The sequence below is a fragment of the Amia ocellicauda genome, chromosome 14 (assembly GCF_036373705.1).
Source record: "Amia ocellicauda isolate fAmiCal2 chromosome 14, fAmiCal2.hap1, whole genome shotgun sequence".
Taxonomy (NCBI): domain Eukaryota; kingdom Metazoa; phylum Chordata; class Actinopteri; order Amiiformes; family Amiidae; genus Amia; species Amia ocellicauda.
Window position 1 is genome coordinate 11505997 of NC_089863.1, and position 15866 is coordinate 11521862.

The 15866-nt window shown below is 46.1% G+C and overlaps 1 protein-coding gene across 1 annotated transcript; it reads right to left on the reverse strand.

The window, feature by feature from the left end:
• Nucleotides 1-180: 180 nt before the first annotated feature.
• LOC136768708 (zinc finger protein 271) lies at nucleotides 181-8173 on the reverse strand. The gene is made up of 3 exons (XM_066723044.1): nucleotides 7953-8173; nucleotides 4939-7387; nucleotides 181-2301 (listed from the first exon to the last, which is right to left on the reverse strand). The coding sequence occupies exons 2-3, from the start codon at nucleotides 7294-7296 to the stop codon at nucleotides 1678-1680; spliced, it is 2982 nt and encodes a 993-aa protein (XP_066579141.1). The 5' UTR covers nucleotides 7297-7387; nucleotides 7953-8173; the 3' UTR covers nucleotides 181-1677.
• Nucleotides 8174-15866: the final 7693 nt, after the last annotated feature.

Genomic DNA, 15866 nt, shown 5'->3' on the forward strand with positions numbered 1-15866 from the left:
AGGTCACCTTCTGCTGTTCTACTCCCATCTGGAACACCGAGCTACAAATGCCAGGTCAGTTGAGTGAAAATAAAAGCTTAAAACTTGTTTTCCTTCCAGTCTTGATCCTCTCATTGATACGGATGTTAAAAACTTTGTCGCGTCGCATTTCTTAATTATTTTCCAATCAGAAGAGACTAGTCAAATGGTTGTCGTTTTATTTGATTACTTGGTTTGCTTTGCGTATGTGTGCAAGATACAAGTGGCAGGATATTCCACATACAAGGATAACATACGTTGAACAACATCCTTCTAATGTCAAACACCCATCATTGTTCGATTGGCACCTCATTCATAAATTAAAATGGTTATTATTATTATTATAGCTTCCATTGAACAAGGAGTTGAAAAAACATGTAGTGTAAGGGTTACATGTGGTAGAGCCATGACTGAATTCAATATAAAACAGTATGAGATGCATAGTTACACAGAGAAAACTAAAAACAGCACCAGATACAGCGATATAGTGGAAGAGGTGCAAGTGAACAGTTTGTCTGAACAGTGAGGATTACTGATGTGGAGCTATAAACACCACAGACACAAACACGCCTGTGAATTGCATCCTCCTAACGGTTCTCAGTTCAGCCCCGTCAGTCGTCCCAGCGCTCAGGTGGGAGAAAGTTCAGGTGACAATCGCTGGAGTGGGAGCCGGTCAGCAGACCTGGGCAGTTCTGGGGTCATGTAAAATTCGTCTGTCTGAAAAATGAGTCTACGCAGCCACTGGGATTAAAGGGGAGGTTCCTACACTTTACAGCCCTGAACGTGCTGAAGCTTTTGAATCTTTTATTGACATTTACATGACAAGGCTATGCTGCAAATGTACCCGTTATCTTTTGGCTAGAACGACATGAGTTTCAACAACACGTTACACGGCACGTATCACAATGTAAAATGCGATAAAAAAAATCAGACATCAGAGAGGAAATACAGTGAAGCATGCATTTAATGAAATTCTGCGTCATACAGCGCCTTAAGCTATTGGCTGATCTCCTAAAGATTTCAGATGGACTCATTTTACAGGACACCAGGACCAGGGCTGGGCACCACTGGGGTACAACTTTAACCCAAGAAGGAACTGCTGGTGAACCCAAAACAACAAATACATACACACTCGACAATATCAAGGAGTCTTTTCCTCTTAAGCCCAATACATCAAAATCCTTTCTAGTCTATAAAAACAAAGACATTTGATCTAGTTTGTGCACTTAGTCGGAAGTGAAGCGGCCTTTCTAATAACCTATTGCACGTGTTCCCTCCTCCCTCGCTCCACAGACAGAGAAACACCCCCTCCCCTCAATTCCTTCTATTTATTTGTCACAGCTCCCCTCAAGAACATTTTCCCTGCTGAATTTTACCATAGGCCTCACATGGTTTTGTTGTGGCTGTCCCTGCATTTTACAGTGGGTTCCTGTGGTTTTAACAGGCCTTCGCTGGGCTTTACTGCACACTCCTGCGGTAAACAGGCCATAAAAATACTTCTCATGGTGTGTCACTGGCATTCCCCCATGGTCCAGTGCAGTGAAGGCAAGTGGAGCCCATAGGAAACCCAGGGAACAACCACAGTGAAAAACATGTAAAAAGTGCACCTGTTTCCTACAGAAAATTGAGCTGGGTAGAGTGGCATTAGAGTTCTTGATTTCATGTTTGCACTCCTCCTCCTTTCCTCGCCTCCCTGGCCCCGGTGGTGTGGATCAGCTGGTGTCTCTTCAGCACCCCGGATTGGCTGAAACTCTTGCCACACAGTGTGCAGCAGTACGGCCTCTCGCCCGTGTGCACCCGCAGGTGCTTCTTCAGGTGGCCCGAGCGGCTGAAGCTCTTCCCGCACTGGGTGCAGGCGTAGGGCCTCTCGCCCGTGTGGACGCGCTGGTGCACCTTCAGGTCGCAGGACTGGCTGAAGTTGCGGCCGCACTGGGGGCAGCCGTAGGGCCGCTCCTCAGTGTGGACGCGCAGGTGCTTCTTCAGGTTGCCCGTGTCGCTGAAGCTCTTGCCGCACCAGGCGCAGGGGTAGGGTCGCTCGCCGGTGTGGACCCGCAGGTGCTTCTTCAGGACCTCGGACTGGCTGAAGCCCTTGCCGCACTGGGCGCAGCGGTAGGGCCGCTCGAGGGTGTGGATGCGCTGGTGCTTGCGGAGGTTGCCCGTGTCCCCGAATCCCTTGCCACAGTGGGGGCAGCGGTAGGGACGCTCGCCCGTGTGCACGCGCTGGTGACGCTTTAAGTTCTGCGCGTGGCCGAATGTCTTGCCGCACTGGGCGCAGCGGTGGGGCTGGGGTGCGCCGTGGGCACCTCGCTGGTGCTCCTCCAGCTGTGACAGCTGCCCGAAACTTCTCCCACACTGAGGGCAGCAGTACAGGACCTCCTGCTCCTTCTCCTCTCCCTCCTTCTCCTTCACATCCATCTGCTGCTGCTGTAGGACGTTGGTGATGCTCTCAGGGCTACGGCGGGTCCTGTCTGCCCAACCCAGGCCCGCAGCAGTCGCAGGGTGAGTTACTAGTCGGTGTGTTTCCGGCTCTGACAGTTTGGAGGAAGACAAACTGTTCGGCGAAAGGCTCTCCCCCGTCACCGCACCTTGCCTCTCTCCCCCGGGGGCAGGGGACTCTGGATCAGGTCCCAGTTTGTACAGGCCCTCCATAACATTCTCCAGCCCCAGTTTGACGAGCCGGTCCCGAAACCACCCCGTCCTGCCCCGCACCACAAGCGCCGGCCCCCCTCCGCTGGCCTCAGTCCTACCGCGCAGAGGCGCTGGACCGAGTTCACACCGCGCTATTCCCCAGCCGCCACCCCCACCGAGCCGGGGATCAGGTCCAGTTCCTTCCGGGCCCCCGCTCTCTGTTCCTAGCCGGTCAGGCTCCAAACCAGGCTTGGCGACAAGAGGGTGGAGAGAGTCCAGTTCAGGCTGGCTCTCCACACCGGCGGCTGTGGCCCTTGACCCCACCACAGCGTCAGATCCCAGCAAGTCCAGTCCCCACGTGGCACACTCCATCCCCGGCTCTGCCATGTGGGCAGAACCCGGTCCACTGAGCTGCTCTTCACCAGTGGGTGTGGGCTTGGGGTCCGGCCACAGACGGGAGCCCTGATCTTGACGAATGGGGTCGAGTCAGCGAGTGCTGGCCTCTGCAGCTCCTGGGAAAAATGACATAACAGGAGAACATAAATTGGTCACTAGATCGGGTCCTAATATAGTTTCCAAGCAGCTAATGTACTATATATGAGATACAGGTCATCCTATAGTGTCCAGGGAGTGTAAAATACAATACATCATATATGAAATGATATATAAACATTTATTTATTGCTGCAAAATATATTGAGTGTGCTTAGGACACACAGGGCTGTATGCCAGACTTGCCTATACACATCAGAGAAGACCTTACTGGTCGTGTCTGTCTGTATCCCAGTGGAGATGCACTGGGAAAAGGCAACGAAGCACATCAGCCAGATTATTTTGTATTGGTTTGGTTTAGTTTATGGTTTATTTATCGGACATATGCAATGTAGTAACCTACTTCTACACAGTATCGATGTCTTTCTACAGATTTAGTACATGAATTAACGGTACCGTCCTCTCCGCGCTGCGCTCCAGTCTGCCCCGCTCGCCCCGCAGCTCCGTCCAGCTCCCAGCCCGGCCCCGCTACTCCTCCTCCCGCAGACCCGCCCCACAGACCCCCTTACTGCCCCTCTGCCCCCCAGCTGCTCTGGATGCTTATGATCACCATGGGTTGCATCTGTAACATATGGCTGCTGCAGCTCGTATCCCCTTGCATTGCGCTGTCGCCCCTTCTCGCTTCTCGCTGTGGGAATCAAGAAACAGGCTTGAATCCGACATGCGTTATAACGTGTTAATTTGGACTGAAGCACTTGATTGCATAAATTTATTTATTGATTGCATAAATGTATTTATAAAGTATCCCGTTTCTGCAGCGTTACCTCTGACCCCGCAGGACGGTCATGTGACCCAGGGAAGCATGCGGAGATACCGTAATATCCGTATATATCGTAATAATTCATTACAATGGGGTGTTTGTGTGTCTGCGTGTGGTGTTTCTTATTAAAGTAATACTTGTTTATTTTGGCCAGCGTTAACGTGTATGTAATGTACAGATAAAAAACAAAGGAAGGTGTTATTGGAGCAAAGGACATGCAGTTGTTTTTTAAGTTTCTTGGCACACCACACATTTATTATATGTTTATACTAACGGACACTCATAACAACAGTATATTACAAAACATGACTTAGCATGCAGTTAAAAACAACACACACACATATATATATATGATATATATATATTTATTTATACACATATATGTACACACAGGTCTGTAATGAAGTATTACTTGACATTCAACACAAAGTGTATTGAAATAATTGCTCTCCTCACGTAAAAGTGCTTTCACTCTTATTCTCTCTTCTAATAATATCCTTTTTTAACAATAATGGCTATAGTTGTTTAAATCATGAATTTCTTTACAACAAAAAAACGCTTTAAGTTTACTTATGTTTGTGTGGTGAGCTACTGTATCATATGTACATTATGATACTACATTAGTACCCTGTATATCATATACTGTATTATGTATATATTACATATATATGTTCAAGGTGGCACAAAAGTCACTCCTCATAGGGGTTTTGAATAACAACAATACAAAAATATATTTAGAGAGATCTCTTTCCAGGTAAGTGTTGACTTTAAAATGAATACATTGTGGTCAACATGTCGAAAAGTGCTACGTGGTTAACGGCCAACTACTGGAACAGTTGTGATTTAATGTGAAATCCCCCATGGAGCGTGAGACTGTACAGAATTGTGCCTCCCCCCCGCCACCACAAATTACATTCTCTTTCTCTGGTCTCACTGGTGACTTTTACCCCCACTCCCACCCGCTCCCACTCCCGCTGCAGCTCCCTTCCCCGTGTGGATCTGCTGGTGTCTCTTGAGCGCCCCCGAGTGGCTGAAGCTCTTGCCGCACTGGGCACAGTGGTAGGGCCGCTCGCCCGTGTGGACGCGCTGGTGGGTCTTGAGGCCCTGGGAGCTGGTGAAGCCTTTGCCGCACTGGGCGCAGCAGTAGGGCGTCTCCCCCGTGTGCGTGCGCTGGTGGCGCCGTAGGTCCTTGGGGATGGCGAAGCTCTTCCCACACTCTTGGCAGGCATGCGGCCGCTCCCCGGTGTGGATGATGAGGTGGGACTTCAGGGCCCCGGCCAGGGTGAAGGTCTTCCCGCACTGGGCGCAGGCGTAGGGCCGCTCCCCCGTGTGGCTCAGCTGGTGGGACTTCAGGGCGCCCGCCTGGATGAAGCTCTTGCCGCACTGGGCGCAGGCGTAGGGCCGCTCCCCCGTGTGGATGCGCAGGTGCCGCTTCAGCACGCCCGACTGGCTGAAGCTCTGGCCACATTGGCTGCAGCAGTAGGGCCGCTCCCCTGTGTGGATGCGCTGATGCTTGGTCAGGTTGCCCGAGTGGCTGAAGCCGTGGCCGCACTGGGCGCAGCGGTAGGGCCGCTCCCCCGTGTGGGTGCGCAGGTGACGCTTCAGGTTCTCCTTGTCTCCGAAGCTCTTGGAGCACTGCCCGCAGCTGAACGTCCTCTTCGTCCCGTGCGCCCGCTGGTGGCTCTTGAGCTGTGCCGGGTGGGTGAACGTCTCTCCGCACTGCTGGCAGCGGTGACACTGACTGCCGCCCCCTTCCACCACTGCGTGGCTCAGCTGGTGTGTCTTCAGATTCTCGGCGTAGGCAAATCTCCTCCCGCAGTGTTGGCAGGCGTGCGGCTTCTGCCTGTCGGGGGCGTGTTGGTGCGTCGCTGGCTGCTCCTGCTCCTGCTCCCTGAAGCTCTCCCCACCCCTGGCACGGGCAAGCGGACTCTGCTCCTCGAGGCAAAGGGGGTCAGGGAAACTCTCCCCTGCGTGGGTGGCCTTGTGGTTCTGGAGGCTCCTGGCCCAGACAAAAGCCTTCCCACACTGGTCACAACGGTATGGCCCCTCCCGTGACACACTGGGCCTCCTTTTGCACCACCAGGGCCGGCACCACCAGTCCAGCGCTCCCCCCCGGTCCCTGTGGACCTTCTGGCGCAGGAATGATCTATGGAAGCTCTTGCTGCTGTGGGCGGAGGGAAGCGGCCGCCCCCCGGCGAGGCTGCGCAGGTGCAGCTGGAGGTTCCCCGAGTACCGGAATGTCTTCCCGCAGCGGGCACAGCAGAGGCAGCCCTGGGCATTTCTGCTGAACTCTGGGGCAGCGCTGGCATTGGCCGACAGAGAGGTGGAGGGGGGGAAGGATGAAGGCTCAGGCGCTTGTTGATTCGGGCCCGGTGCTCCATGTGCTGTGTGAATCCGCAGGTGCTGCTTGAAGTTGCCGGCGTGGTGGAAGCTCTTGCCACACCGGGCACAGAGGTAGCAGCGTCCGGCCGCGTGAACCCGCTGGTGCGTCCTCAGCACCCCGGGCTTCCGGAAGCTCTTGCCGCACTGCGAGCACACGTACTGCCGCTCGCCCCGGTGGATGCGCCGGTGCACCGCCAGGTTCCGCGGCTTTCCGAACGCCATGCCACACAACCCGCAGCGGTGGCAGGCCCCGACATCCCCAGCGCACTGAGGGGGTGTAGAGGAAGAGGACGAGGAGATGGAGAGCGAGAGCCCAGGCTGCCGCGGCTGCCTGCGCTGAGTCGATGACCGGCTCTTGCCCCTCGCTGTGCTCGAACACGCGGCCAACCGCCCCTCTCTCTGGGCTTCAGGGTCTGCCACAGAGTGCTCAAGACCGTGATTGAATAGTCTGTATCCCAGTTGGACTTGGCCCCATTCCTCCACAGTGCTCTCCTGCCCCAGCTTGCCAGGCTGCTCCTCGAGCCACTCCGGCCCGACCTGCACGATGTGGAGGTACTCCAGCCCGCCGATCTCCGTCTTGACATCCGAGCTCAGCTCTGCGCCGGGGAAGGGCTGGAAATCCGGGTCTGGCTCCGTCTTTACACAGTCCAGCCCCTCGTCCTCCTCCTTGATCCGAGTCCACACGAACCCAGGCTCAGACGCGGCTTCGCAACAGCCCACCTCGGGGTCCGGCTCCGTCTTTATGCAGCGGGGTCCGTCGCTCTCCTGTTTAATGTGTTTTGACAGCAGGCCGGTGTCATATACCGTGTTTCCGCTAGAGCCCAGCTCGGCACAGTGGGAAGACTGCGGGCCATGGTGCGGTTCTGATTTAATAACATAGTCCAGTTCGTCCGGCTCTGTTTTAATCCAGGGCTCGGTGACCAGAGGGTGGACGCCCTCGGTCCCCGGTTCTGCCATGCGGACAGACCCCAGTCCACTGAGCTGCCCTGTACTCCAGTGGGTTTGGTTCTGGGGTCCGGCCCCAGACCGAGGGGAGACACAGGGAGCGCTGGAAGACATGACAGGAGAGCACGGCATTAAACAACAGCTTTCAGAACAGACCCACAGCAGTGTCAAAGCACAGGAGAGAGACCTTAAAGTGTCATGGTGTGGGTGTACATAATGTAACCCAAATTGCATGCATTGATTTAATTTAAATACAATTACCGAACATAATGCTCTCTAAACAACCTACATGTAATTGTTACACCACTGTCTGCGTCTCATTGTGTTTTGAAGTGGTCGTGGTGTTTGTACAGAATTACTGGTGACTGGAACATGTCATCCGGGCTCAATGCAATATGAAGGTCTCCGGTACATCTCTCTCTCTCATACATATATTTAAAATAGGACGTAGCATTTTATTTGATGCGCATTTTTTAAGGAGGCACGGAATTCAAACATTTTCTTTGGATAAGGTCATCCTGTATTTTACCATTCCTAACCATGCTTCTTCTGAGAGCAACAGCATCTCAACCACGGGGTGCACATGCGGTGTACCTTTGGAGAGGGACTTTCACAGTAAGATGGACACACTGGGACATGCATACAGCACAAGTAAACAGCGGCATTACCGTGCGCCTCTCTCCCGGTCTACCCGGGGCGAGGAGCGGCTCTCCGGCGGTCTGTCCTTCAGCTACACAGACACCATCCGTCTGCTGCTCCCGGGGAACAGATACTCTTCTTCTGCAAAGTGAACTTTCTCCCAATAACTGTAATATATGTATAAATGTATGAATCTGTACCGATACTAAGAGCGGCGCTGCTCTCTGTCGCACAGCTGACCTATGACACAACCCTGCACCGTCATGTGACGCGGGCAGTCGCAGAGCAGAGGGGCAGGCGTGCACCGATTACCGTAATACTACGAATAAAGGCGCCACACACGAACAGATTCCGAAATATAGAAGAACGAGCTCTACGTCCTTCATTTGTGACTCGAGTTTAAATTATCTGAAGATGTGACAGTACTGCGTAATGTATTGCAACACTTCGGACTGAATTATTATTATTATTATTATTATTATTATTATTATTATTATTATTATTATTATTATTATTATTGTTATTGTCCAGTGCGACCTACAAAATATAAGAGCAATACAAAGTGCAATAATATTGTCTATTGAGGAAGCATGGCATCAAAATTGCGTAATTTTATTTATATATATATATATATCACTGTATTCTTGCGCTTTGTTTGCACTTATGTTGTAAGTCGCCCTGGATAAGGGTGTCTGCCAAGAAATAAAAATAATAATAATTATATATATATATATATATATATATATATATATAATTACACAGGCTATGTATTTATCCCTATATAGTAATTTCACACACATCCAATTTAAATTACGACATGCTTGTAGTAATTGAATGCAACATGGACTGAGAGTTTGCTGCATTAGAATGGTTAGATCACTATTGTTTTGTCATATTTTGCCTTTGTCCTTTTTTAAAGTATAATACTGTAGAATTATGTTGTACTTATCTGTCTGATATAAATGGTTTCTTCCCCTCTGTAGCCAATTTAACAGGAAATGATCTCATCAAAGTGACCTACGAGATGAACACTGTTAGATTGCTTAATAAAACATATTTTAGCAATGATTTCCGACAAATAAGATCATTTCCTATACCTTCCTCGAATCTGTCACACAATGTAGACTCAATGTAGAATATTCTTGAGTCGTGGACAGAGCCTGGCCACTTGGCTTCAATACTTGAAATGAGGCAGGTGGATTCACAGATCATATTTGAATAACTGAGGTCAAGTCATGGATGATAACTCAATTAGCTAGCTATGAGGAATGGAACCCAGGTTCCTTTATGTTCATCACAGTATTGTAACAATCGGTTCCAAAGCATTTGAACAATCTGAAACAGAAAGTGCACACTTTTCAGGAACTGCAGTTGCAAGATCTTGCAAGATCAGCAGAATGAACACAAACGCTGACAGAGGTGAGAAGGCAGAGATGTGGTCAGGCACCTTCAGACAAGACATGGGGTAGATAGACAAAGGTCAACACAGAAGGGTCAGGGGTTCAAAAGGACAACCACCACTGTAATTATGACAGCAGATTAATTTGATAAATTCAGAATAGTGTTTAACATTAGTATTCATGTGAGAGCTGTAATGTGCAAATATCATAAACTGTAAACATATAATAATAAACATTTCTGTCCTATGAATGATGTGCATGAAGTGATGAGAGAACTGGACAAGTGGTCTTCTCAGATGCCTTCTCACATTTTATGCAGGTGAATGATTAATTTTCCAATCTTACCTATTTGTTTTCTGTGCATTTTCCTATTGCTGATTTTTAATACAGAAGTGTTGATATATACATTACCATATTTATTTTCAGGCTGCTTGCTTCTCATAAGAGCAGACAGAGGAAGTGAAAACTGTTTGCTTGCAGTAATGCAGACGCCAATTAGATATTGCCACAGTGACTTAGAGTTCAAGTATGAGAAGTCAGTACATCATCAGATGTGAATATATCTATACATTTGTTTAATGTCTTTTAAATAGACAATTCTCAGCAAGAATGATTGGAAATGATACACAGAATATAATTTATTAAATGTATTTGATCTTGAGTTTTTCACATTAATTTATGTAACCATAATATAATATACTGTAGCTATAAAATGGAACCATACATTCATATTTAGTATATTTTTTTCCATAAAAGCGGGCTGAATTATTCAATGGACACCTGAAGAAATCATGGATTTACAAGTTGCAGAAACAATTTGTGGTATTTGATAGTAAACCTGTTTATGTTATTAGGTTGTTTGAAGCAAGTCTCGAATTGTGTAAGAGATGTTACCTCGTACAGGTTGGGTGTGAGGACCGCGAAGTTTAGCTGCACAAATTGAGTGAAATGACGTCTCTTATGCAATTAGAGATACCCTTCACACAACCTATTCACTTATTTGAAATCTCACATGTAAGGATTAGACACACACATCTTTACAGTGAAAATAACATTCATTTTAATTATCGCCCCCCCCCTCCCCACTTTTTGTACTAAAAACATTTTAGTACAGGATCCACTGTAACTGACCTACAGTGGACAATCTGTGTTGTGTTTTCATGCAGGTTAAAAATAATGTAACTATTCATAACAAAGAAACCTGCACCACTCACATTGAAGTTTCCAGAAACATCATTGAAAATTGAAGATTGTTAAAACACTGATAATTCAATGCATGGGGTTACATTTATAGAGGTGTATTTTTGGCAATGCTGCTCTTTGATTGGCCATATGTGGTTTCCCATATGTGATTTATAATATGTTAAGTACATGTTTTTACAGTTTTTCTTGATTGCTTGAGCACATTTCACCAATCAAAATGTACTTTTTCAAAACAATTAACACGATCTCCAAACTGAAACACGTTTGGCCAAAATGACAAAATACTTAGCAAAATACACTCAGACTCTCAAAACACCAAATACACATCACAGAATGAAATCAGTCCATCAGAACAGTATATTTGTCATCTAATGAAAAGTTATTTCCATCAGTCATTTCACAATGGCACAATAAACACTCACTTCTGCTGCTTGTTTGTAAAATGAAGCATAAATGGTTAGTAAACACTTCACCACGGCATGAGCTGTACTCATGATCTCTGAGTGACTCAGATCAAAAAGACCAAAGTAGAAAAAATGTTACTCAACAGCAAAAAGTATGCTGACGAAAGAATTTACAATATTCAGTTACAGGAAAGTTCTTGATACATCGAATGAAGCTGGTTACAACATCAAAAAAACAAGAAATTACATAACAAAAGCAAACAAATCAGTGTAATTGATACAAAGTTTGGCATATCAGGCTTCACCAGCTCTCTCTCTTCACAGTATCTTAATTTAGTCATTTAGATCACAGCATAAATATGTATACAGTATCTATTTCATATGTGGAATACCTAGATATCAATAAAAACATTGATATAAAATCTAATTCACCATTTTAATATTTTTTTGTGTAATTTCATTTGCTTTTTACCTGTGGCTCCCCTCTTGATACTTGACCCTGCCAGAGACACTGCACCAAATCTACAATGCAAATAAACAATTGTAAATTGATGCTTATGCTTTATGTGAAAGTGTTTATATCTTGTGAGCTGGCACCCAGGAGGCAGGAGGCGGAGACAAGATAAAGGTCAAAAATAAAGCTTTTAATTTACAAAGACTCAAAAATCAAATTCTGCAGCACGTGGGTTTGGAATAATGAAACTCACAGGTTCAGTAGCAATCAGTCTCTTGCTTTCCCCAGTCTCAGTCTCTGTATACGAGGCCACAATGTGCTGCCAATCAGTCAACGAAGCCTCCCAGACCGGCACAGCCAATCCATTTTTTCTCTTTACAAGTCTAACTTCTCCAAGAAAAGAAGAACAGGGCTCATGACACCCATGCAGTTACAGATATAGTTGTGTAATTCACCATTGCTGCCAGGAAAAAAACGTTTAGATCATTGCATCCTTTCCTCTGAATTTATTTATTTAAAAATAAAAACATATATTACAAATTAGGTAATCATCAAGAAAAACAGCTATGGCAACAGTGGTGTTTTAACAGGGTTGATCACGTGTCATGAGACAGAGCTTACTGACCAAATTGTATCTGTTTGCACAATTTAAAGGCTCTTTAAACAATGAATGGCTTAAATATATACAGTACAGTTATAAACAAATATAATAATAAGTAAGGTGCCCCAACTTATCACATCGTGTACAGCCCCCAGACAAGTTTCTATTTATTTATTTAGTTAATCAGCTTAAACAGACCAGTTAAGCTACTGTGAGAAAAAGCAGAAGAAAAACTGCACCCTCCATTCCAGATTCCTGGTATAGTGTCGGGACAGGGTCTCCTATGAGTTCACATTCACATTAGAGGGTTTCACAGAAAAAATAAAACAAAAAAACAGAAGAGACCTGACTCAACATTTAATTTAATTGAATTTTAGATTTGACTTATTTATTGGAATTGTCATGCTATCATTTCATGTTCTATCCTTCTCAGTTTGGAAATGGTGTAGACTGCAAACACACAGAAATACAGGTGTACAGTTGTTTCTGAGCAAACAGATTACAGAGACATTTCAGCAAGAAACAAACAAATAGAACTTGTCCACCCCAAACTGAAACAGGGAGCCAACAGCAACAGACCAAATGCAACATATTACTTGGGGATGATCCCATAGTTAGTTGAGTTCTGAATTAAATCAATAATTCATAATACTTTATTTGAGTATCTAGCTTTTAGCCATTATCTGTCCACTAAAGAGCACCTGAAAAGACTCTTATTAGTACCAAATGAGGCTCTTGCGAAACACATAACCACACATGCACACGCAGTTACTGATACTGATGAAAATGAAGGTTCTATTAAGAACCTTTGGGTTTTTCGTTAGTTCATTTTCATTAAAGGGTTCGTTTAAGAACTGTGAGGTCTGTCGTGAAAACAAGAGATCATTTAAGAACCCTGTTTCATCATGAGCGCTGTTGATTTAAGATCCATTTAAGGATCTTTAAGTATCCTTGTTTGCAAGGAACCTTGGTAAAGGGTTCTAATAAGAACCGTTCAGGGTTCATCCACAGTATCAACCACAGGAATCCAAAAGGGTTTTCATTAGAACCTTTACTACTCAGACTGTGGGGAGAAATGTACTCCCTCATTAGATAAGAGGACAAGGAATTATTACGTACACCGATCAGCAACATTATGACCACCTGCCTAACATTGTGTAGGTGCCCATTTTGCCACCAACAGCCCTGACCCATCAAGGCATGGACTCCACTAAGGTGTGCTGTGGTATCTGGCACCAAGACGTTAGCAGCAGATCCTAGAAGTCCTGTAAGTTGCGAGGTGGGGCCTCCATTGATCGGACACCTTCTTCCATTGCTCCGTGGTCCAGTTCTGATGCTCACGTGCCCATTGTAGGCGCTTTCGGCAGTGGACAGGGGTCAGCATGGGCACCCTGACTGGTCTGCGGCTACGCAGCCCCATACACAACAAACTGCGATGCACTGTGTGTTCTGACACCTTTCTATCAGAACCAGCATTCACTTTTTCAGCAATTTGAGCTACAGTAGCTCGTCTGTTGGATCGGACCACACAGGCCAGCCTTCACTGCCCACGTGCATCAATGAGCCTTGGCCTTGCAGCCCCAAACTTGCAAGGAACCTCCACCATGCTTCACTGTTGCCTGCAGACACTCATTCGTGTACCGCTCTCCAGCGAACAAACTGCCTTCTGCTACAGCCAAATATTTCAAATTTTGACTAATCAACCCAGACCACCCACTGCCATTTTTCTACACCCCAGTTCCTGTGTTTTCATGCATTGTTGAGTTGCTTGGCCTTGTTGCCATGTTGGAGGTATGGCTTTTTGGCCGCAAGTCTTCCATGAAGGCCACTTCTGACCAGACTTCTCCGGGGTGTACGGGTGTACCCAGGTCCCACTGTTTTCTGCCAATTCTGAGCTGATGGCAGTGCTGGACATCTTCTGATTGTGAAGGGAAGTAAGCATGATGTGTCTTTCATCTGCTGCAGTAAGTTTCCTTGGCCAACCACTGCATCTATGGTCCTCAACGTTGCCCATTTCTTTGTGCTTCTTCCAAAGAGCTTCGACAGCACATCTGGAAACCCCTGTCTGCCTTGAAATGTCTGCCTGGGAGAGACCTTGCTGATGCACTATAAGTACCTTGTGTCTCGTTGCTCAGTCTTGCCATGGTGTATGACTTTTGACAGTTAACTGTCTTCAGCAGCCTCACCTTGTTAGCTGAGTTTGGCTGTTCCTCACCCAGTTTTATTCCTCCTACACAGCTGTTTCTGTTTCAGTTAATGATTGTGTTTCAACCTACATATTGAATTGATGATCATTAGCACCTGTGTGACTGTGTGCAAGTGTACCTAGAAGAACTGATGCTGTTTTGAAGGCAAAGGGTGGTCACACCAAATATGGATTTGATGTAGATTTTTCTTCTGTTCACTCACTTTGCATTTAGTTAATTGATATATATATATATATATATATTCTATTAACATGTCTTTTTTTGAAAGCATTCTTACTTTACAGCGTTTCACACCTGCCTAAAACTTTTGTACAGTAATATATATATATACATATACAGTGGCTCTCAAAAGTATTCACCCCCCTTGGACTTTTCCACATGTCATTGTGTTACAATATGAAATCAGAATGGATTTAAATCAGGAGTTTTTGCCACTAATCAGCACAGAAAATGTCCATAATGTCAAAGTGAAAAATATAATCTACAAATTGTTCTAAATTAATTACAAAAAACAAACAAAATAATTGAATGCATAAGCAATCATCCCCTTGCTATGACACACCTGATTGAGCTGTGGTGAAACAAATTGTCTTTGGAAGTAATGTAATTAGTTGAATGGAGTCCACCTCTGTGCAAATACAGTGTGTCACATGATTTCAGGTTAAATACACCTGTCTCTGGGAGGTCCCACAGTTGATTTAAACAATTTCTAACAAAAACTACATCATGAAGATGAAGGAACATTCAGTGCAAATCTGGAATAAGGTTCTTCAAAAGCACCAATCAGGGGTAGGATATAAGAACATTTCCAAGGCATTGAATATCCCCGGAGCACAGTAAAGTCCATTATTAAGAAATGGAGAGAATATGGCACAACTGTGAATCTGCCTAGATCAGACCGTCCTCAAAAACTGAGTATCCGGGCGAGAAGGGCAATAGTCAGGGAGCCTATGGCAACTCTAAAGGAGTTAGTCTTCCACGGCTGAGCTGGGAGACACTGTTCATACGGCAACAATAGCCCGGGTGCTTCACAAAAGTGGCCTTTATAGGAGAGAATAAAACTTGCATCAAATCTCAGCTACGTTTGTCAACAGTCTAACACCGCACATCATCCTGAGAACACCATGGCTACCGTGAAGCATGGTGGTGGCAGTGTCATGCTATGGGGATGCTTCTTTGCATCAAGGCCTGGAAACCTTGTAAAGATAGATGACAAAATGGATGCAGTAAAGTACAAAGTACCTGGAAGAAAAGCTGCTGAAGTCTGCAAGAGACCTGGGACTTGGGAGAAGATTTATCTTCCAGCAGGACAATGACCTCAAACATACAGCCAACACCACACTGGAGTGGCTTAAAAACAAATCGGTAAATGTCCTGGAGTGGCCCAGTCAAAGACCAAATCTCAATCCAACTGAGAATATGTGGAAAGAGTTGAAAATTGCTGATCACCAAAGGTCCCCATCCAACTTGACGGAGCTTGAACAAGCATTTCTGGATGGTCATCTTTGTCCCATACTGACATGTGACATCAGCTACACTGGTACAGAGGGCAGACGTTGCTCCCGAAACAAAAAAGAAAAACATAAATTCTACAGAAAGGAGAAGGGTGGATGATGGAGGAAGTAAGGGGGAGTCAGTGAGATATTGGTCATCAGAGTTTTTTGTTGGAGAGAG

Excerpts from the sequence above, each read along its gene's own strand:
- LOC136768708 (XM_066723044.1), bottom strand. The coding sequence starts at position 7,296 with ATGGCAGAACCGGGGACCGAGGGCGTCCACCCTCTGGTCACCGAGCCC. Across the intron at positions 2,302-4,938 it reads AGATCCACACGGGGAAGGGA|CCCCACCGCTGCGCCCAGTG; the intron begins GCTGCAGCGGGA and ends GGCGCACCCCAG.